Genomic DNA, 21813 nt, shown 5'->3' with positions numbered 1-21813 from the left:
GACAGCAAGAAACCAGAGCCCTGATTGGACAAGCAAAGGTCTGCCTTTTCCAGTGGCTAAGCCTCGTACAGGATCCGTGGAGCAGGGGCGGGTCGTTACGCTGGCTGCTCGATGCTGATTGGCAGAACACATTAAAATAATTGACTGACAGTGGCCAAACAAAGGGGAGGGTTTCCTCATGGGACTCAGACTGGAGGAAACAGCGATCATTCAGAACAGTTGCTTTGTGCTGAACTCTTGCTGTGGTTTTGTGGAGTTGATTATTTCAGAGCGCTTTGTAACAATGTCTTTTTTCTGTTTTAGCATTTGTTAGTGCATTATGTTACATTTGTGTGGCGTCACAATTATTTCAAAACGCCCACAAGCAAAATAAACAGACTTACATGTATGTTAAAATACTTCTGCGCATGGTTATCTACCATCGCACAATAAAATCACAAATGTGAGAGGAACTGCCGCTTCGAGAGGAGAAAATTGCCAGCTCCTCCCAGGTGCGCTCAGGATCGTGCTCGGATCTCACCGCTTGCACGATTTTTCATCAAGCGGCCACGCTTGGGGACGGCTGCGCTCTCTAAAGTGTCTCTGCCCTCAGACTGATTTTCTCCCTGCGTGAAGTAAAATGTGTTAAGGCCCAATCAGGAGGAGGACTACAGAAGAGGTTTGTCTCTGCTCAACCTGTCAAAACACATTTTTCTTTGCGCTCGGACAAAATCAGTCAGGCCAGAGACGCTTTCAAAAGTGCAGCTTTCCTCGAGCGTGGCCGCTGGATAGAAAATCGTGCGCGAGGTGAGATCCCTAGCATGATCCCGAGCGGGCGTCGGAGGAGCTGGCGCGCACAGAGAGCAATTTTCTCCTCTCGAAGCAGATATTTTAATGTATCAATTTTAATGTATGTATTTTTTATTTCTTTATCCTTACGTGAAGTTATGTAAGGTAGTGCCGGAGTTGAGTTTGAGAAATCACAAAATCTAGCACGATATTGGGATTTTGGCCGATATCCGATATGCCGATATTTTAAAACTCATGTAGCCGATAACCGATATCGATACCGATGTTAAAGCTGGACAAAAATAAGTAGTCATTGAAATAGCAGTTTTGTTATCCATTTCTGACACTTTGAAAAATAATATACTCAAATATATTTTCATATTCTGATATCAAATATATTTTTAAAGACGCGGTATCGATCTATTTTACTTTCAAAATCTTGTGAAATTTCATCGTTCTGTTACAAACTCTCGTGATATTTTGCAAATTCTTGTGAGATTTTGTTAGTAAAATAGATCGATACCGCATCAATATATCAACATATAAAAATATGGCAAAATTTCGTGAATTTTCGGGGGATTTCGTAGCATAACGATGACATATAGCAATATTTCATTAGTAAAGAGATTGATATGGTGTTTTTAAATGGCAATATATCAGCATATGAATTTATTGTGATATTTTAATGTATCAATATTTTTTCCCTCGTCTTTAGAAGTTTTTAAGTCTGTAAAAAAGAAGTTTTTGAGGAAGAAGAAGAAGTAGTATTTTTTATATTTTTTTTTTAGACTTTAGAAACTCAGAAGCTGATCAAATATCGGGTTAAATATCGGTGGGGTGGCCGATGTCCGATATTCAGTTTTAAGGCCGATACCGATAGGGGGCCGATTATATCGTGCATCCCTAACAAAATCCATCTTGAATATAACAGTTTGATTGTCAGACCCATTTAACATGGAGGCACTTGACGCCACACCCACAGAACAACACAGGAACTTCTCACCTGAAGAAAATTGAGGTAAATAGGCAACAGGCTTATAGATGCATTGGTGCTGAACTGCTGAGGTGTCAGTCTGCTCATTAAACAACGTTTTAAAGATATTTTTTAGTAAAAACTTAAATAAAGCCTATTTTGAAAAAAGAAAACACACTGTTCATGACAAAATATGTTTTGTTAGTTCATTAGTTCTGACAAATGAATTCTTACAAATCTCCATCAATCTTTACTTGATAATCAAGTAAATAAAACAAATTAAATGTTTTTCAGCAGCATCTGTTTTGTGATTTTTGGCACTTCAACTCAAATCAAATCATCTACTGTTTCTGCATCAGCGGCTGTGACTCCTTATATGATTCATCTGCCTGCTTACCCAACACCAGAGGCCAAACGGCAGAAAAGGAAGGAGCTGTAGCCCTGGACGAAGGATGAGAAGAAGGCGAACACGCTGTTTATAGAGAGCGAAATGAGGAGCGTCTGTCTCCGACCGATCCGATCAGCCAGGCCGCCCCAGACGAAGGCTCCAACCATCATCCCCAGGTACACGATCAAACCTGAGGGAGGAGGTAGGAAAAGTCAGTTGATCGGTAAGAGATGAGAGACAGAGCGAAATGACTGGAAGAGATAATGAAGACGAGGACATAGGCAGAGGGCATGATAACAGATTATTCTTCTCCAACAAACCCGTGTCTCATACTTTAAAACATACTTTCACTCTCATTAGATTTCTAATGTGCTTTAAATTACCTCCTTGGGAAACCTTAATGGAATTCCAAAAAGATTTACATAAATTATGAAACTGGAAGAACAGTAGGAGATTCCTCAGAAAAAAGCAGGAGTTTGTGTAGAATTTTAGAAGTCTGTCTCTCGTCTTATGATGGACGTTAAAATATGAGTTTATTAATCAGCGTCTGAAAGATTTGTGAGGCGTTTTATACAAATTGGACGAAAATAAGCTCCACTTACATCCACCTGTGTAGCAAAGAGGATTATGTTTTTGGTTTTTGTTCTGTTTCAAAAATAAAATTATGCTTTTATTACCAAATATTGGTAGAGATCCCAAAATATTATTCCATTAAGAGAAGAAAATCCCTTTATGAAGTCAGGCTTTTTACACTTGGTAAATACACATCCAAGCAGATTTATTTAAAACACATACAAACATAAACATTAGAATTTTGAACGCATAATACTTAAGCGGATTCCAGAAAAGAGAAAGGAAAGAAGATCTGCTGGAAGAACGGAAAAAAACTTCCCCAAATAAATACGTTATCTAAAAGAACCAAAGAAGGAGAGGTGGACGTTCCTTTTATGGAGGTGGGGGGTGTTGGGGAGTTAGATAAGCATCTCCCTGAAGTGAGTTTTTGGAACTTGGTTGGTTGAAACTTGGCTGTAAAAAAAAATAAATAAATAAACATTTTGCAGTTAAGATAGAAAAAAAAATGCAATCTCTTAATCTGCTCTATCCAGAAATCCTCAAGTGGAAAAGTTTTTGCTTCACCTGGTTTAATTTCGTAAAAATTCTTCTTTAAGGAACCTTTGGCTATCCAAATATTAATCGGTTAATCGAAAAAGGAATTGACAGATTCATCGATTTGCAAAATAATTGTTAGCTGCAGCCTTAATGTAAAAAGTTACAGAGCGTTGCTTTAAATCAATGCCGAATTATTTGATCGCTTGTGTTACACGTTTATAAAAGTGCTCCAAAGATTACAGATGGAAAAATTGAGCATCCAGATAAACCCCCCAAAAAACATGAGAATCAAGGAGCTAACATGACATCCACTAATCCAAAGCTGCTGCTGTAAATCTGTCTGACGCTCCCACACTCGCTCACTTCCAGTCAGTTATTTATTGACATCCTGTCAACCCGAGGTCTCACTGATACGTCTGAGGCGAGATCACTCTGAACTAGAAGCTAAGAGGACATTTTAAACTGCAGCCAGAGACACCAGCATTCAAATTTAATCATTACTAACACAAAACAGCCAAACCGTGATCTGCGTTGGATCACTTTTCTCATAAAGTCGTTTAATGCCCAGAGATCCCCAAAACTCTGGATAGTACAAAAAATGAAGCTTTTACCAAATAATCCAATGTCTATTGATTGTCATTGATTATGAAATCTTCATCAGTAAGAAATGATCAAGCAGCTTGGATGCCTAATGAAGCAAATGATTTTCTATTATTTATGAGCTCATTACTACCTTTTTTTTTTTTTATTTTAAAACAATTGACAAATATTTAAGCAGGGGCAAAAAAATAATATATTCATACAACATATTTTTTCCTGATTATTCTTTTTTATATTTTGTGAAAAAAAAGCCAATTCTCTTTCCCTAATGGGAACACAAAGAAGTTTCCCTTAATGAATATTATTAAACAGCAGGGAGAAAAGGAAGTTCAATGTCTTATACTCTTCTTCTCTTCTTTTATTTACAGTTAGGATTTGTAATTTGTTCCCATTAGATGAACTGTACTGAAAACTGTTTGTCAGGGTTGGTGAATGTTGCTGTAGACCCAAATGCAGAGTAGAAGAGGCATTGATAATTTCTTGCTAAATTTAATGAAGAGGTAAAAATACAGAATGCAGACCGATCGACAAGAAATTCAAGAAACAAAAAAATAGATACTAGTTAGGAATAAACCTAAAGAATGATCCAGCAATGAGCAGCTGAACAGGAGGTGTATATATGTGAGACAGAAACAATGGGAGCACCGATTAGCTAATAGGGAGCAGGTGTAGACAGAGTAACTAGAAGGGAAGGACACTAGGGGGAAACAAAGAATAACCAGGGAGAAACACTGTGATCTAAAAGTAACTAGAAAATAACTTAAATAGGTATAAAAGGTAGGGCTGGGTACCGAACATCGGTTCGTTTATGGTACCGACCGAAATGCTTCGGTTCTACAGAGTATCGAAACATGCCTCGTCTTTCGATACCAAGTTTCGGTGATTGGCTGTAACACTTAACGTGATTGCGTCATCCAGGAAAAATACACAGGTGGTCACGCCTACAGCCAGAGTTCATGTGTATCTGTTGTGAACTGGTTGCGAGCGTCATGGAACCCCTTTAAAATGCCCCCCAGGTCAAAAGTGCGGCTTCACTTTATTAAGACTGATGCCAAAAGTGCGTAATGCAATACATCGCGCACGGAAACAATTTAAGAGCAGAAAGTTGCTCGGTGTTTGACTGCAAGAAGAGCGGACCACAGCCGGCGCGACCATCCTCCTCTCAGCAGCCCGTGGGCGGAGCAAAGCCAGAGCGGAGTGAATCATGCTGCGTTCACAACGGACGCAGCAAGAGCAGCAAAATCGCGTCTGCTGCTTTTTGTGCTCTGGCTGCGCATTCGAAAAGTGTGTCTGACATGGGTTGGGCGGAGCTACTCTATCCTTTCTTTGCCTTGCAGCTATATTTGCTGTGATCAGTGGGAATAAAGTAGTTTTAATTATGTTTTTAAGTGAGAAAATCCACCTCAAAACTTAATCAGTGCAGTCAGTTCATCAAGATTACCATCCTGCCTTCCAATATTATTTCTGTTGGAGCCGCTCAGACCCCCACATACCAGCGGTGCGCTGTCAGTAGGAATCCCATTCAACGGGCTTGTTTGTCTCCTGAGAAAGCAGACATGTTAATTTTTCTAAAGGAAAACTGTTAAGTAAAAAGGTCCTCACAATGTAACAGTGAATATTAGACACTGAATTTTTTTATGTAAGAGGAAAAATGTAAATGGAAAAATCAGAGCTTAAAATAAAACTCAAGATTTGTACTTTTTTATGTTGTGTAATTTTCTTTTTCTTCGAATTGATATCATAAAACTGGTATCAAAAAAAGTATGGTTCAGGAACCGGTATCGAAGTGAAGGTATCGGTATTGGTACCGGCACCGAAAATTTTTGAACAATACCCAGCCCTAATAAAAGGCAATAAATCTAATGACTACAAAATAAGAAATGAACAAGGGAAAAACTAGAGTATAATAGAAGGGACTGGAGATAACCGAAGCCATGGAAAACCTAACCTAAAGACAAGAGACAGCATAACTATAACTAAAACTAGACCAAGATATAAATACATAACCAGGAAGAGCAAAACTATGAATACAAAAATGAACAACACGGAACAAAATAAAGCAAACTCAAGAACCACAAAAAATAAAAAACTTAAACAGAAACAAAAGGTTCAATATGTAAGATGAGAACACTGTTTTATATTCTACACTCTTTTTCTCATCTTTAATTCATTTTTCAGTCGAACTGAAACATCTTAGACCACCAAGAAGGAAAAAGAGCAGATTTGTAGAAACAAAAGGATGTTATAAATAAAGCTTATAGCAAACCGCAGTGATGCAGAAAAAAAGAGAAAGAAATGAGCTGGAAAAGGTGTTAAAGAGAGGTAGCGAAGCTCTACGCCGAGCTGAGCATCTCAGGCGGAAGTGGTAGGAGAAGGAGATGGAGAGCATGAAAAGAGGAGTAAAAAGGGAGAAAAAGAGAGGAGGGGGCAGCGGCGCGTCATCACTGTGACAGAGCTCCTCGAGGCGCCAGGACAGAGGAATCAAGTGGATGTGTGTGGGGAGGAATAAAAAGGGGGGGGGGGTCACTATAAATAGCTGGTTACCCCTGTTCTTCATGCAGAGCTTTCTAACAGCAGAACACAATTTCTATAACTTCAGGTAAAATCATCATTTTTATGTTTATCAAAGCAAATTTCAACTTAGAGCCTCATTTCCACCTACATTAATGTGCATCAAACACTGTTGCTAATTTTAGCCAGGTAGCAAAAGCATCCAATCCAATTTCCTCATGCCAGCCCTGTCCCACAGGAACCAGTAAATCAGACAGGCCTAGTTAGATCTGCCATCTTGTCTTTATCCCATCTGTTTCCCTTCATCCATCATTTCACTCACTAAATCCTTTAAAAAGGCCAAACAGGCATAAGAACACAGAAAGGTTCCTGAATGCTGCAGGAAAAAAGCCACACCAGCGTCTTTCTGGGAAAACAGACTAATCTTTGCAGCAGTTGCTACACTCAGATAATAACAACTAAACAGGAACATGGCCTGAAATTTTGGAAAACGCAAACATTTGAGCTTAGTTTGTAACAGAAGTCGCCCTTTTCTGTGCAGACCTCCTCAGTTTCTGGTTAACTGGCTGCAGCAACGGGCAGCTTCATGAGAAGGGCAAATCAATGACAACCACTGCGTTCCCTCCCGCTCACTGAGCATCAACGCTGCATCACAATTTCATTTAAGTGTCACTCTAAAGTCCCGAGTATCTATTCCTTATTCAAATAAATATCCCCCTAAGATGTGACCTAAAAACCTGCAATTGGAAGCCTCCTCCTAAAAAAAAAGATGGCAGTGTTTTATGAAATGAGCTTTTACAGTCGGCTGGTGTGAACCGCACATGTGCAGAGGCTCCTCCACTGTATGCAAGGCATGATTCCATGTTGAGACTGAGTGCTAATGGAGCACACAGGATGGTGGGGGGAGTTAGAGAACAGCAGGAAATCAGGGGATGCAGAGAAGCTGGAGCAAAGAAAAAAAAAAGCCTCTTCTGCAATGAGTCAGACATGTTGCGTAAGAGGCAAAGAAGAGGATGGAAGCGGGTCGTGTCTCCTAGCTGAGGACTCCACCCCTAAATACCCCAGTATTCCTACAACCTAAGCATTTATCCTGCTTCCTTTAGAGGTGAAATCTTCAGGGTGAGGGATGGAGGAGGATTCAAACTCCTTTAAAGACGCCAAATCGCCGCCCCTGCAGCATGCTGCCAGAACTGACATATACAGGGAATATCATGGTGATGTCAGCTGCAACACGGCCTTTACAAGCTCCCTGAAGTACAAAATGTACAAATGTTAGCAAACACCAAAAAGGGTGCAGGTTAGCTTATAAAATCCCATTTGATCTTAGTCCGTTCTATTTATCAGCGCTGTCTGGAAGTCAATCTGGAAAACAAATGCTTAAAATTCCTCCTGCTAAACCCCTCCCTTGCAGGAGTTTCAAAGAGGACCAGACACCAGCAAGGATTCAGTTCAGTTTATTTCTACAGCGCCAATTCACAACAAATGTCATCTGAAGGTACTTTACAGTGCAATAGATCATAAAATCAGATTGAGTCAAATTTTACTATTAAAGGAAAATCAGTTGATTGCATCATTCATTGACTTGAATGCAATCCCTCACACTAAGCATGCGTGTAGCGACAGTGGAGAGGAAAAACTCCCTTTTAACAGGAACAAACCTCCAGCAGAACCAGGCTCCGAGCCAGCTCCCATGTCAGAGGATGAAGAGAGCACATCCAGCCACAGTCAGAGAAACAGGACTACACTGAAAAACAGGCCGATCTCCAACATCTATAAACAAAGGTGTTGATGGCAGCAGCACAGCTGATATTTCTCTCCAGGATGGTGAATAGATGAATAATAATATTCAAACACAATATTACCAGTGTATTGAGTTAGGTTCTGCTTCAAATTTCCCTTTCTGATACTCTGGATGAAATGTTTTAATATTTCCTTCTTTACATCTGATTGTCACTTTTATTGGTATGAATCAATACATTGTTCCAAAGTTCATCATTAGGTTAATAAGTTGGGTTTTTTGTTTCCTTTGTTTAAATTAAAATAAAGTAAAGAGAGCCAACCGAGAAACCGCTCGACTTGTAAGCAATGATTCGTCTGTATTTCTGGGTCTTGAACCGAAAGTACTTCAGACATAAGTGTGTCTGTGTGTGCTTACAGATTGATCCACACATCTGAATACAGATTTGTGGATTTTTTTACACATTTGTAAACCAGATTACACACACAGTAGTTTTACACATTTGCAGATTGTTGTACAGACACACAAATCTCCTCACACATTTACAGTTTCATTTACACATTTTCAAATCCCACTGCACACACACAAATCGAGATACAGATACACATCTCTCCACACACATTTGCAAATAATAAAGCAACAATTTTGGCCCCATATCCAGTGAGCAATTTTTTTCATCTCCACTGTCGCTGCTTGCATGCGCAATGAAATGGATTGCTGCAAAGTCAATGACAAAGCCCCAACAAATGTCTCCAATCACCACATGTTCATGCAGGAGGAGCAAATCCTGCAAAGCCAATGACTGAATGCAATCAGATGAGAGTCCTTATATAGAAACATTTTAACCGATCTAACTGTATTATCTGGTTTAAATATCTCTGTAATGTTCCTTGAGAAGACATGTTGTGAAATGGCACAATGTAAATGAACTGAATTGAATTGAAATTGAGTTGAAACTTAAAGGTGCAGTAGGAGATCTTTTCTGACGCATTTTTTACCATGTGGCTTAAAGATCTTCCCACAGCTGCTTAGCAAGCAGTGAAATAGAAGGTCTGGCAGTGAAACTAAAATATATGGTCCCCGCTTCAGTGAGAAATCAATGAATAACCCCAACCAATCACAAAAGACGGTCCGTTGTACACGATTGGTTCCATGAAACATCAATCATGGTCATCTGCTTGTCCCTCCCCCCTGTAGGACGCCATGGCTGGAAGCTAGCCACTGTTATGTTATGTTCACACTTATGGTGACCAGATTTGGGTTTCTGAAAAGGAGGACACTTGTTGGGGGCAGCTGGGGCTGCTGACTTGACCGGACTGGCAACCCCGGCGGCGGGAGGCAGAGCGACCAACCCGACCCGGTGACAGTATGCACGGGGCCGCCGGTGTCCAGGCTACCATCACCAGGTCATGTACGTTCGCTCTTTCCCCAGCCCCAGAGCTCACGGCTCGGTTCTGCTGCACTGTAGTCGAGTAAAATCTAAGACGATTTTGAAATTTCCCTCAGACATTTTTTTAGGTATGAAAAGTAGGACATGTCCAGGAAAAAAGAGGACGTCTGGTCACCCTATTCACACCTAAGGCAGCAACAGCAACAAAAATGCTTGTGCTGCTTCATATTTGATGCTTGTACAAGTTTAGTTCTGACGCGCAGCTGAAGCATCTTTGCTGCTCTGGCTGCGCGGTGGAAAAGTGGGTCTCCGTTGGGCGGAGCTACTCTATCCTTTCTTTGCCTGGAACAATGGCAGCTATATTTGCTGTGATCAGTGGGTAAAAAGTCCACCTGAAAACATTGTCAGTTCATCCAGATTACCATCCTGCCTTCAAATATTATTTCTGCCGGAGGCGCTCAGACCCCCGTAAACCGGCAGTGCGCTGTCACTAGGAACCCCATTCAACAGCAGCCTATGGCCCAGTTGCCTCCTTGCGGTTTGCCGCGGTGACTGGAAGGTGTTTTTCATGTATGTAATCCAAACTGCAGGCACCAGGATAATAAAAGCAAACATGTTTTGCCGGCAGATTTCAGCATTTTAAATTAATTTGGCGTTAATAAACTGTTTCAGAGGAGTGATCATAGTGATCTGCATCATCAGCGCTGCTCCTGCTGCTCTAGACGCACTGCAGACCGCAAACGCGTTCATGTGTTTTGAAGGCGTGGTTTCAAGGGGGTTTTCAAGGGAGAGGTATGGTTGTGTATCTTTAAAAATATAGCTTGCTGGACCTTTTTCCCAAGATCCCCTACTGCACCTTTAACATGATACATTTTGGAGAGATTTTGGTTTTGAAAAACTAATAAAAAGTAATACTTTATATCACATTACAAAAGTAACTAAAACTAAAGCTATTTTGAATGGAAGTAAATAAAAATGCATAATGGATCACAAAGAATTTTGTATTTCATTTGAAAAGATATATCAAAGGCCAAAGTCATTCTGAAATAGAATACAAAAAACAATTCCTACCAATAGGAGTAAAGTTACAATGTACAAGGAGTAAATCATTTCATTTACTAAATGGATATAGTTATTCTTGATATACATCTGGTTCCTATGTATCCTTGCTGTGCAGTTAATGACAGATGATCATGTGATCCTGGACTCTGATTAAACAGAAACCCACAGGGTAGGAAAAACAATCCTGGAGTCTTCAGCTTCCACTCAAAGCAAACAGAGCGAGCCAGCCGTGCTGTACACAGCATGAGAAAGACAAACAACACACACAAAGGAAAACAAAGCCAACGCTGCCTTTCAGATCCACAAATACAAACAAACACACAATAAAACAGGTGAACTGAGGCTGATAATACTGTGTGCCTGAGAGCTCAATTTAGACCAAGCTGGCAGTTTGGCACACTGGGTCCTACTAGACTGTAAAACATGAATAACTGCTGGAAGAGACACTGCGGAGGTATTATCTTAGATAACAAGGGGATGAAATGATAATTGGAAGCTTGAGATACCAGACAGGGTACTTAACTTAAAACAGAGTTAATAAAGAGCAGAGCACAGAGATATGAGAGGTTTTACAGTCTAACAGGAAGCAAACCTCTTACCCAGCATGCCTTTGTTTGGCTCTGACAGGCACATGTCCTTCTCCGCACTGGGAAGCACAAAGCCGACCACAAAGATCTCCACACCATCCGCCATCAGCGCCAGTCCCAGAACAAAGTAGAGCGTCCACTGGAACTTCCCATGGCCGCACTCCTGAAGGATGGTCTCGTACTGCTGGGCCAACTCCTCGCGATCCTTCCTCACCTCCCCCTCAAAGGCTGACAGGTCCCTGAACTGCTGCGCCTCAGCGACCCCCATCCCATCCATGCCGCCAGTTTTCCCAGAGTCGGCCCTTGGAATGCCCTGGTACTCCCCCTCATAGATCTCATCATCCTCATCATGCCCTTCGGTGGAATCGCTGTGGCCTTCGTCATCGTTGGCTCGGCTGTCATTCCGATAATATCCCCCGTCGTTGCTTGGCACACCTGCATAATCATCGTCGTCGTCTTCCTCCTCGAAGCGCTTGTAGGAGCGTTTGACATATTCGTCGGCCATCTTGTCCACTCCGCGGCCTACCTTTTTGCCAACCTGCTTCTTGGCAACTTTAGCAATGTCTTTGGCGCCGCGGATGAAGTCTGAGCGGCCGTCTCGGTAGCGCCCGTCATCGTCCATCTTAGATACTTGGAGGTGGTGAGGAGATGCTGTAGAGAACAGGGGAGATCAGCACATGCGGGTGTGCCGGGAATACTGTGGAATGATGCAGGCAGGACGTGGACGGCTCCCTGCACTGCTGCTGGTCACCACTGAGACACCAAACCCTGGAAAAGCAAAGAAACACGGCATGTTAGTGGTGTCAGCGGCCTGTGAGTATAACTCGCGACAAGAAGAAGCACTAAAGCTCAAATCATTTTCATTAAACAAGCTTAACTCTGACTGACAAAAAGCAATCAAATGACATTTCTAGAAAAGTTACTTAAAACAGACCGTAGTAGCAGAAAAACAAGTCCAGAGAGATATATCAGAGGAAAATGACACAGGCTTAGAAAGAGTCTTTTAGAGGGAGGGGACTCCTAGGAGCTATTTCATGCACTGATGGTGGCAATCCAACCTGTAGCCACAACTCCCCTGGGGCACACTGACAAGCCCTCTGAACACCATCGGTAGGCAGTAAGTCTTAGACACAATGGCTTGACCCAAATATCTCAAATCAGTAAGGACACATAAACAATGGCTGAAAAGCATCAGCAGTAACCATGTTAAGTCCTATTGTGCCGGCAGTAAGGAAGGAGCTAGGACGAAGGAGAAGGATACTAACCTGACTCCGCCAGATGGATTTGCTCCGCATATCCATCTGGAAACCTTCCGTTGAAGTAATTTTGGGAAGGGGCAAAAATACTGGTTAGCTGATTGGCCTATGTTGGTGATAGACGGGCCACATAAACCGATCAGATCAACGAAGCATATGACGTACTAACAGAGCGACGACGAAAACACAACCACAAGCCAGGCTGCTCTTGCCGAAACCAGTCGGGAGAAGAGCAAAAACATCTTTTCCTCCTAGAAAAGCCTCCAGAGCAGTGTTTTGCTCTTCTTTCAGTGAAGAAATACAGTATAATTCCGATAAAACTTCCTCGATAGCCACGCTAACGCTAGTTTCATCGGCTGAAGCCGCCATGTCTTTTAGACTGAACTGTTGCGCTTCTCGTTGCGTCACACCTCAACCCGCCTCAAAGCCAACGCTGATTGGAAGGTCGTTTGGTGAACGGCTCCAATTTTTCTTTAACGGAGAGTCTCCAGACTGATTAGCGAGTGAAATCTTGAAAACTCGCGAGATCAGGATGGTCTCACGAGGCTAGAAGGATACTACCTGGAGCCAATTCATGTGGCAAAGGAACCTTATTCCTAGCCACTGCTAGAAGCACTATGGTTTCCCACAATCCTTTGAATGACAGGATGTAGGCCCATAAAGGATTTCTTCATTTGCACTTTGTGTGACACATGCTAATGTACTCACCTTCATCTTTTTTTGGTTTAATAATGCTTAGCTGCAGCCGCTTGAGTAACTTCTGTTTAATTCAAAATTGTTTTAATTGAACTTTATTGATCTCACATTGGAGAAATTTACCTCTGTATCCCCAATTATTCTTATTATTCATATTACCTTATTGTACAGAGCCCCTAAAGGGACATAGAGGGAAAAAATAAACTTTTGCGAGATCTCGTAAAAGTATCGCATCTAGACATTGAGGGTTGAGGGTTGTCGAAGGGGGAGGGTGTGCTGGCACCGTCTATCTCCTGGAGGGGGGGTGGAGTGTGCCGGACACCCCCTCTTGGTACTCCCAGTTTTAATTGCATCTGAGAGCAACACGCAACAACACCACATTCGAGCGGGCGCAGTGAGGATCGGGGTCTTCTCACACCCTGTTCTCCGGCTGCCGCCTGGAGTCTGGGGCCTGGAGGAAGAGCGGGCCACCTGGTCCGTGGTTTTGGCTGGGGCTGGCTGCGGGGCCTAGGTGGCCTGCTGGTGGCGGGGCTGTCACCTCTGCTCTCCCCAAAGAAGGTTGGATGGAGGGGCATGAAGTGCCTGGTTGAAGGTTTTTTTTTTTTTTTTTTTTTTTTTCTTTTCGGGGGGGGGGGCGGTTCTGGTTGGGTGGCCGGCGCGGGATGGGTGGGCCCCGGTCCCGGGGGGGGCTCTTGCGGGGGGTGGTCCGGTCCGTGTGCGGGGTGGGGGGCCGGGCTTGAAGCAGGAAAGAGATGGGTTGGTGTGGCGGTGTCGCCGCTCCCCTCCCCTCACATCCGGATTTTAGGTTCACTTATGGGGTCATCCGATAGTCCCGGGACCGACCACCGGTGTCACCGGGTTTTTGGTCCTGGTATTATTGGATGTGAGTGTTATGTGTGAATGTGTGTCTGCGTTGTTATTTTCTTTATTTATTATTATTATTATTTTATTCAATTTTTTTTTTTTTTTTTTTTTTCCTGTGGTACGAGTGGGGGCACTAGGGAGGGAAGGCATGATTGAGATGGTGTGTTTTTTTTTTTTTTTTTTTTTTTTTTTTTTCTTTCCCAGGTTGGGGTCTCAACCGCACCCTCTCCCAAATACATCTCAAGTCTCCGCTAAGTGCGGAGCCCATTCCCCCCGTCCTGCTCTCCCTCCGCTGGCTGGCGTCGGGGCTCACCGGTGCACTGGTGGAGCTGGGGGTGGATGCCCGGGGGACTGCTGGCTCATTCCTGGCGGCCTCTCCACTGGCCCCGGCCGGCCGGGGCTTTGCTGGGGCTCCTGTCTGGGGGTGGGGTGCCCTTGGGGCCTCGGATCCCTGGGGCCTGGGACTGGATCCGCTTCGGGGTGGGGCTGGGTGTTGTTCGGGGATTTTCGGGGTCGGTGCCGGTGCCTTCGCTACGATGCCGGTTCCTGGGCGGTGTTTCTTTCCTATGCCGGTTCTGTGGTATCGGTTCGGGGAGGGGGGGAGCTGCGCGGCATGGTGGGGTGCGGGTCTTGGGTCCTGTTTTGGGCTCCGGTTTTTCCGCTCGCACTTCTCCTCCTGCCTATTTATTTTAATTGTAATTATTAATTAATTTATTTATTTACCTATTTATTTTTTTTTTTTTTTTTTTTTTTTTTTTTTTTTTTTTTTCTCTTCCTCGGTGGGGGGGAGCGGTTGCGGGCGGGTCGGTGTCTGGTGTCCGCTGTCGCATTGTGGGGGCCCCTTTTTTTTTTTTTTTTTCTCTTTTTTTCTTTGGGGGGTTTGGCATGTCTGTTTTCTCGGGGGGCAGGCGGGCCTGCTGGGTGGGGGTCCTGCTGGCGGCGCGCCGCTGGTGTGTGGGGGTCCGGGCGGCTCCGGCGGGGGTAGTGTTGGGGGGCCGGTCTGGGCGGGCTGGCTGCGCTGGCTGGGTATTCGGGTGGGTTTTCCCTCCTGGAGGCATGGCGGGGCTGCTCTGTTCCCACTGATCGCGGCGGGTGGGGCTGCGGGGCGGGTGTGGGCCTGGGGTGGCTATGACCGGCGCGTGGTGGGGGGCCGGGGCGGCGGAGCTGCTCTGGCCGCGTGTCGGGGCCTGGTGCGGGCTGCGGGGGGGGTGGCGGACGTGGCTGGGCTGCTTTGGCATCGTCCGGTGGGGGGGGCGGCGCGGTTCGCTCCGCTCTGGCTTTGTGCTGCCCCTCGGGCTGCTGGGGGGGGTGGTTGCGCCGGCTGCGGTCTGCTCCTCTTGCGGTTTTGCGCCGGGCGGCTTTTCTGCTCTCGGGCTGATTCTGTGCGCGGTGTGTTTCGTTGCGCGCTGTTGGCATCGGTCTTGGTGGGGTGGGGCTGCGCTTTTGGCCGGGGGGGCGTTTTGGGGGGGGTCCCGCGGCGCTCGTGGCCGGTTCGCGGCGGATGCGCATGGGCCCCGGCCGGGGGCGGGGCCGTCTTAGTGTTTTCCTGGGTGGTGCGGTCGCGGTGGGTGTTGCGGCCGGTCGCCGGGGCTTGGTGCGGGGGGGCGGGGCGTGTTTCGGTGCTCTGTGGGGCTGGGGCGTTTCGGTCGGCGCCGTGGGGGGGCTGGTGTTCGGCGCCCGGCCCTACTTCGGGGTGGCCGGCTGCCGGCGGGGCCCGCGGACTCGTCCCCGCGGCTCCCCGGGGCGCCGGCATGGCGGTGGCTGGGGGGCTTCCTCGTGGCTGTCTCTCCTCCTGCCTTGGTGGGGTCTGATTTCCGGGGCTGGCCCCGCCTTGGTGCCTTCGCTTCTGGGGTCCCCTTGGGCGCCTGGGGCTTTGGGTCTCCCGGCGCTGGACTCAGTGCTCTGGGGGGTGTGCCTCTCCGGCTCTCCACAACCACTATTGAGCATTTTTTTCTATGGTTAAAACTTTACATGCACAAGTTCACCCTCACAAACAACTACAGGTGCTAGGCTTCAGGTACTTAGAGATTCACTTCCAAACAGAAACCCCACATTCATATCTTCAGGTAACACAGAGTACATGTCAGACTTAATAATATTACTTTAGTGATAGTTTCAAGGTGTTTGCTTTATTGTATATCTCGTACCATGTTTTTTGGTTGTGCTGTTCTTTTTTCTTTTTTTTTTTTTTTTTCTCCATCTCATTACAGGTGTTTAAGCAGACTGAAAATGTTTTGTCATTGTCTCCTTCCTATCTCCTCTTTCTTTCATCTTTTGTCCTGTTTTTTTCTTTTTCTTTTTCCTTCTTCTTCTTCTGTTTTTCTGCTCTACTTACATTGCAGTGTCCATATGAACTGTAAAACTCCCTGCATAATTATAATAAAGCAATTTATATACATGAAACAAGTGGAGCGGTATGGCAATTGCGATACCGCTACACTTGTGAAAGTAAAATCTGTTGGGCTCCTTTTGGCATCAAGACAATTATTCTTATTGCCACCTTGCCAGACAGGACACTGTAAAAAAAAAAAAAAAAAAAAAAAAAAAAAAAAGTATTGCGGGATCTCGCAAAGTTTATTTTTTCCTCCATGTCCCTTTAGGGGCCCCGTAGGATTGCATACTGACATTGTCTCTCTTTATTCGTGTAATGTCGTCTTTTGGGACTTCTCTAAAAAGCTGACACATGGGTGTATTATCCTCCGATAGCAGTACACTTTGCGCCTCCACTGTTGTGTGTCTGTTTTACTTCCGCAAAAGTATTGCGGGATCTCGCAAAAGTTTATTTTTTCATCCATGTCCCTTCAGGGGCTCCGTAATATTGCCAGAAAGAACACTGTAAAATAAATAGATAAAAATTAAAATAAAGAACTCCTTTTTTTGTTCCTTTAGCAACAACAGCTACAAATTAAGAGAATATCCAACACCGAATCGTTACGATAAGCATCTTCCTCTTTGTCAGGTGCTGGCACTTTGTGATCGGAGCAGGATAAGTTAATTCAGGGATGTTAGTGATCCATCTATCAACAGGCAGCTTTTAGCAAGCAAACAGACAGGCAGGCAGTTAGGCCCCGAGAGAAGATGGATGAGGGAGAAAAAGATAATAAAAGAGCTAAAACACAACACCATCAGTTTTAAAGCAGTGTGTAAACTGAACACATCCACTCAATAAGCAGCACTAACAGCTTCATCCACTTCAGCGACATCAGCAACACGACGCTAACGGATCTGTTTGCTGTTTTCTGTTAGAGGGAGGATTTGCCACGTTTATAACTAAAAGAAGAACGTCCAGCTGGATGTTAGGCTCACCTCAGATTGACCTATGTATTAATGAATTAAATGAATTAATGAATAACTTCAGAAAAATCATTCATCCATCCATTTTCTGACACGCTTATCCCAATTGGGGTCTCGAGGGGTGCTGGTGCCTATCTCCAGCAGTCAATGGGTGAGAGGCGGGGTACACCCTGGACAGGTCGCCAGTCCATCGCAGGGCAACACAGAGACACACAGGACATACAACCATTCACGCACACACTCACACCTAAGAAGAATCTAGAAAAGCCAATTAACCTAACAGTTATGTTTTTAGAATGTGGGAGGAAGCCGGAGTACCCGGAGAGAACCCACACCTGTAACAGAGGGACATGAGGGCCAAAAAGAGCGGGTATCCAGGTGGAAAAAGGTTCCCAGCGTTCTCGCGCACCTCGCTCTTCTAGCTGGTCAAACTTCACGAGTCGTTTTCCACAATGGCGGTCATACAAACAAAACAAGCCAGTAAGGAACCAAAAAGGAAATATGCATAGTGTAGAGAGGATGTAGATTTGACCAATCAGAGGCCTCCTGTCGGCGGCAATGTCTGCAATCACCTGCAATGTTGGAGAGGTGCAGCAGAGTGTCTGCGAAAGGGGCGGAGGCACATTTGCGTTCACTGCGACACACACAGATGAGCTGGTTTCTGAGTATAAATCAACCTTTAGCTGATGATGCGATGCAATCTAGGAGAGCAGCTCTACCCTGGTCAGCTGCTCTCTGCTGACTCGCTGCTTCTGGACATGTCAATACAAAAATAAATCATGTTTCTTCTCCATCTTAAAGGAAAAGAATTGCATAAAAACAAGTCTGCATCTTCTGTTTTATGCCAGTCAGTCACATGACCTAAAAGCTATTGAAGAAAAACTTGCTAATAGCTTGGAGGCGAACGCAACTGCAGGGGCCAAAAGCCTTTCATTCAATAATAAACATGTCTGCAGAACAGCAAAACTCCACATAAAATATTAACAGTTAAGTATTTTGATGGTTTTCTGTTCATCCTGGTTTAGCTGGAGCATCATGCTTACAGATGAATTCTGGAGTATTTCTCCCTCTAAGTCTTTGAAAGCCTTTCAAACATGGTTTCAATAGTTCAACATAGGAGGCAGATCTTAGATCCTGGTGTGTTCTGGGGTAACTTCCTCCTACTTTCTTTAATTTCCCTGTGTTTCACCATGTCTTTTTTTCCATTTTTTTTTGGGTAAAAAGCTTCGGCTGTTTGCATAACGCACCATCTTTCTCCAGCCGTATTTGGATTTCCTGATACTGTGACTGCAGGGTTTTCATCCCAGCTCTCTGTTTGCCCACACCTGCCTCTCATCCCATCCATCCACAGTGTGCATATATATGTCTTTGTTTTGGGAGGGCGGGGGGGCCAACAGAAAGGTACGGAAGTGCTGATTCCTTTCGAGCTGCAGATGGTTGATAACGTCCTGCAGAGCAGCGTTTCATTTTGAAGCTGGTTATAAATAAAACTGAAGAGCAAAGTGTCAGAAACAACCAATAGGAAGAAAAACTTGTGTCAGGCTGCTTTGGCTTTGGGATAACCTCAGGAGTGATGCACACCTCATAGCAGATGATCAATTTGAGGCTATTTTTTATTGAAAAGGTTCCAGCTCCAGACAGAAGCCGTGATAATATAGGTATCTAATTATCCCTGACAGCCCAGTGATGCATGAATCCTCCTGAAACATCAGCAGGAGTGATCAACTCACTCTCTTTTCTCTGTAACTGAGACGTTTCTGCTCTCTTAAGTGCAGCAGAAACATTACATCATATTTCACACAAGGACCTTATGCAGCCGTGTGTTCATTTTATATCCACAATGGCAGGAAGCCAATTATCAGTGTTGCAGTGTTAAAGTAACACTTAAAGAGTTAAATTTAACACCAACACTCTGAAAAAGTGTTAAATTAGCTCTATATGTACATCTTACTCCGGTTTTTGTAATAACTCTAAAAGAGTTAATGTAGTTTGACACTGCATATTTAACACTCGAAACTATTGTCTACGTTTAAACGAATGGGTTTATTAGGGACGTCCCGATCAGATATTGATAACGGAAATTGGTCGGATATCCAAGTATATCAGCCTGCATCTCCAGTCTCCAATGAAGCACTCCGCCCAGGTATTTCTATCCAGCAGCGCTTCTGTCCAACATACAGAGCCGCAACAACACCCAGCAAAATCCAGTGTTGGTGTTGAATGTTGAAAGTATGGTGTTCATATGACTGAGCCAGAGTCAGTGTTGCCAACTCAGCGACTTTGTCGCTATATTTAGCGACTTTTCAGACCCCTCCAGCGACTATTTTTCAAAAAAGCGACTAGCGACAAATGTGGCGACTTTTTACGGTGTCACTGGCGGCTTTTGGAGACTCTTACGTGAAAGCATGTATCGTTCCTACTCTTGTCCTCCAGCGGCAGCTGCTGCCGTGGGGCGCCTCCCCCATCCCAACCCCGTTCTCCCGCTCAGAGCCGCAGGATGTTTACAATCAGCGTCAAGACTGCAAATGAAGCACGCTTGCGCGGGGATTGACGGCGCAAATTGATCACACGGTGCCGCTCCACCCCGATTTACATTCAAGGCGGGAGCGAGCGGGATGTAAATGTAAAATGTTATTTGGTCTGAATATATATTGTTTGTCTTTCTGTAATGACATTATTTATCAATAACATGCACATCACTTCCTGTGGCAGATTATGCAAATTAGGCGATGATAACATTTAGCGACTTCTAGCGACTTTTAGCACAGCCAATAACTACTTTCCTTACTGAGGAGTTGGCAACACTGGCCAGAGTTAGTTCCCTTTAAAGAACTGTTTTTAATCTGCAGAGTTACATTCAAGCATTTAAAATACAATATCTGAACGCTTATCTCTTAAAGGTATAGAGGATTATATTTTATTTCCCAGTATATCATCCTTATTGTCAATAATTCTGGTTAGGGTTAGCCGTCCTACATGCTCGTCCTGTTAGCTATCTATTTCTGTGCATGCGCTTAAGAGAAAAACAAGTTTCCCATCTTCTATTTTTTTTTCTTTTGATGTGATTTAAAGGGAAACCTCTTAATTTACTGCTTGGTCTACTTTTCTACCCTCAAATATTGTATATGGTCATGAAATCTGGATCATGACAAAAAGAACAAGATCCTGCAGGGTGGCTGGGACAGGGTTAGGGTGCAGAGCTCAGCCATCCAAGAGAGGCTCAGAGCTGCTTCTCCTTCACACTGAGAGGACGGAGCTCAGGTGGTTTAGACGTCTGTTTTGGACGCCTTAGCATCAGAGGGGAAGGAGACGCAGGGGGAGACCCAGGACACCCTGGAGGGACTATGTCTCTCAGCTCCAGGAGTAAGTCTGGGATTCTCTGCCGAAACCCTTGGATTAGTAAAGGATGACGAGTACCATTTCATTTAGATGTTAAATAGGGCAAAAGGTCAATTATATACATATAATATATAGAAGCCTGATCAATATCTATAGAAAACATAATTTTTTTTAACAATTCCATGCATTCTGGGGGATGTAGGCAGATGAAAAGATTTAGCCTCTCAACCTTTCATGTTGAGCAAAGGTTGGTGGCAGGGCTGACATATTTGTAAATTTTAAAGGTCACATTTAAATAGGGTTAAGGTAACAATTTGAATTCTGTGTTTTTTCTTCCCCTGGTCTTAATTCATACAGACAATCAAAAGCATTTCTTTCCTGTTTGCTCACTGCACCTATAAAAGTTCTAGTGTTAGTTTTTCTTTTTAGTTCTTCAATTATTCATAAGCTCTTTTCTGGTCACAAGGACAAAGGTGTGAGCTTTGACTCCCCCCTCCCAGCCGTGATGTATAGTTGCAATAAACTGGCCTCGCTCCAGTTCCCGCTCGCTCATCTGCACCGACCCCACTCTGGCATCTGCACAAAGTCACGGGGCGAGTGACGGCTCTTCTAGCCGCATCCTATTCCTGCACCATTCAATCCGGAGCTCCAGACATGAGCGCAGCTGTGATGATTGGATGTTTTTTCAGCTCTGCGAGGTCACAGCTACACCTCCTCAGGGCGATTCTGCAGCCTAACATGAATCATATCCATGCTGCACGGCTCGGCATCCACGGTGGCACCAAGTCAGCTAGCAACATTATGTCGAACACTGTGACGTCAGGCCCCTGCATCCATTTTGGCTTTGGTCTCTGCTAACCAGTCTGAGGGGGAGTCAGACAGGCCAGCTGAAGGAAGCATTTAAACGTTCTGCAGGGCAAATGAAAGCAGCTCAGCTTTCTCTAATGGAGTAATGATTCAACAAGCTAACTGCTGATGAAACTGTAATGCATCTAATTGTTTATTATATGGCTGAGAATCAATAAATCAGAAATGAAAGAGATATATAACAGTCATGAAGCTTTATTTTTTTACGCCAGTTTTCATCAGGAGGAGGAACTTCTAGTGTGTTCATTAAATCTGAAACCCTCTCAGCAGATGTGTGCTTCTGTAACAGAACCGCCCGACAAGGTGAGGCTTCAGTCGAAGGTGTAATATGCAGATGTCATCAGATCTGGCATCTGCAGCTCTCTGGATT

At 44.3% G+C, this 21813-nt stretch overlaps 1 protein-coding gene across 1 annotated transcript in view; it reads right to left on the bottom strand.

Moving 5' to 3' along the window:
* sv2a (synaptic vesicle glycoprotein 2A) overlaps positions 1-21813 on the bottom strand; it is a gene marked incomplete at its 3' end in the record, with an annotated part of 55615 nt that overhangs the window by 22562 nt on the left and 11240 nt on the right. Inside the window, exons 2-3 of the mRNA XM_038305328.1 lie at positions 11140-11895; positions 2139-2319 (exon numbers count right to left, since the gene is read on the bottom strand). Of these exons, the coding sequence (XP_038161256.1) occupies positions 2139-2319; positions 11140-11749 (791 nt within the window). The remainder of the gene's footprint in view (positions 1-2138; positions 2320-11139; positions 11896-21813) is intronic.

The sequence above is a fragment of the Cyprinodon tularosa genome, unplaced genomic scaffold (genome assembly GCF_016077235.1).
Source record: "Cyprinodon tularosa strain WSP-4 unplaced genomic scaffold, ASM1607723v1 ctg556, whole genome shotgun sequence".
Lineage (NCBI taxonomy): Eukaryota > Metazoa > Chordata > Actinopteri > Cyprinodontiformes > Cyprinodontidae > Cyprinodon > Cyprinodon tularosa.
This window is presented reverse-complemented; position numbering and strand designations above follow the sequence as displayed.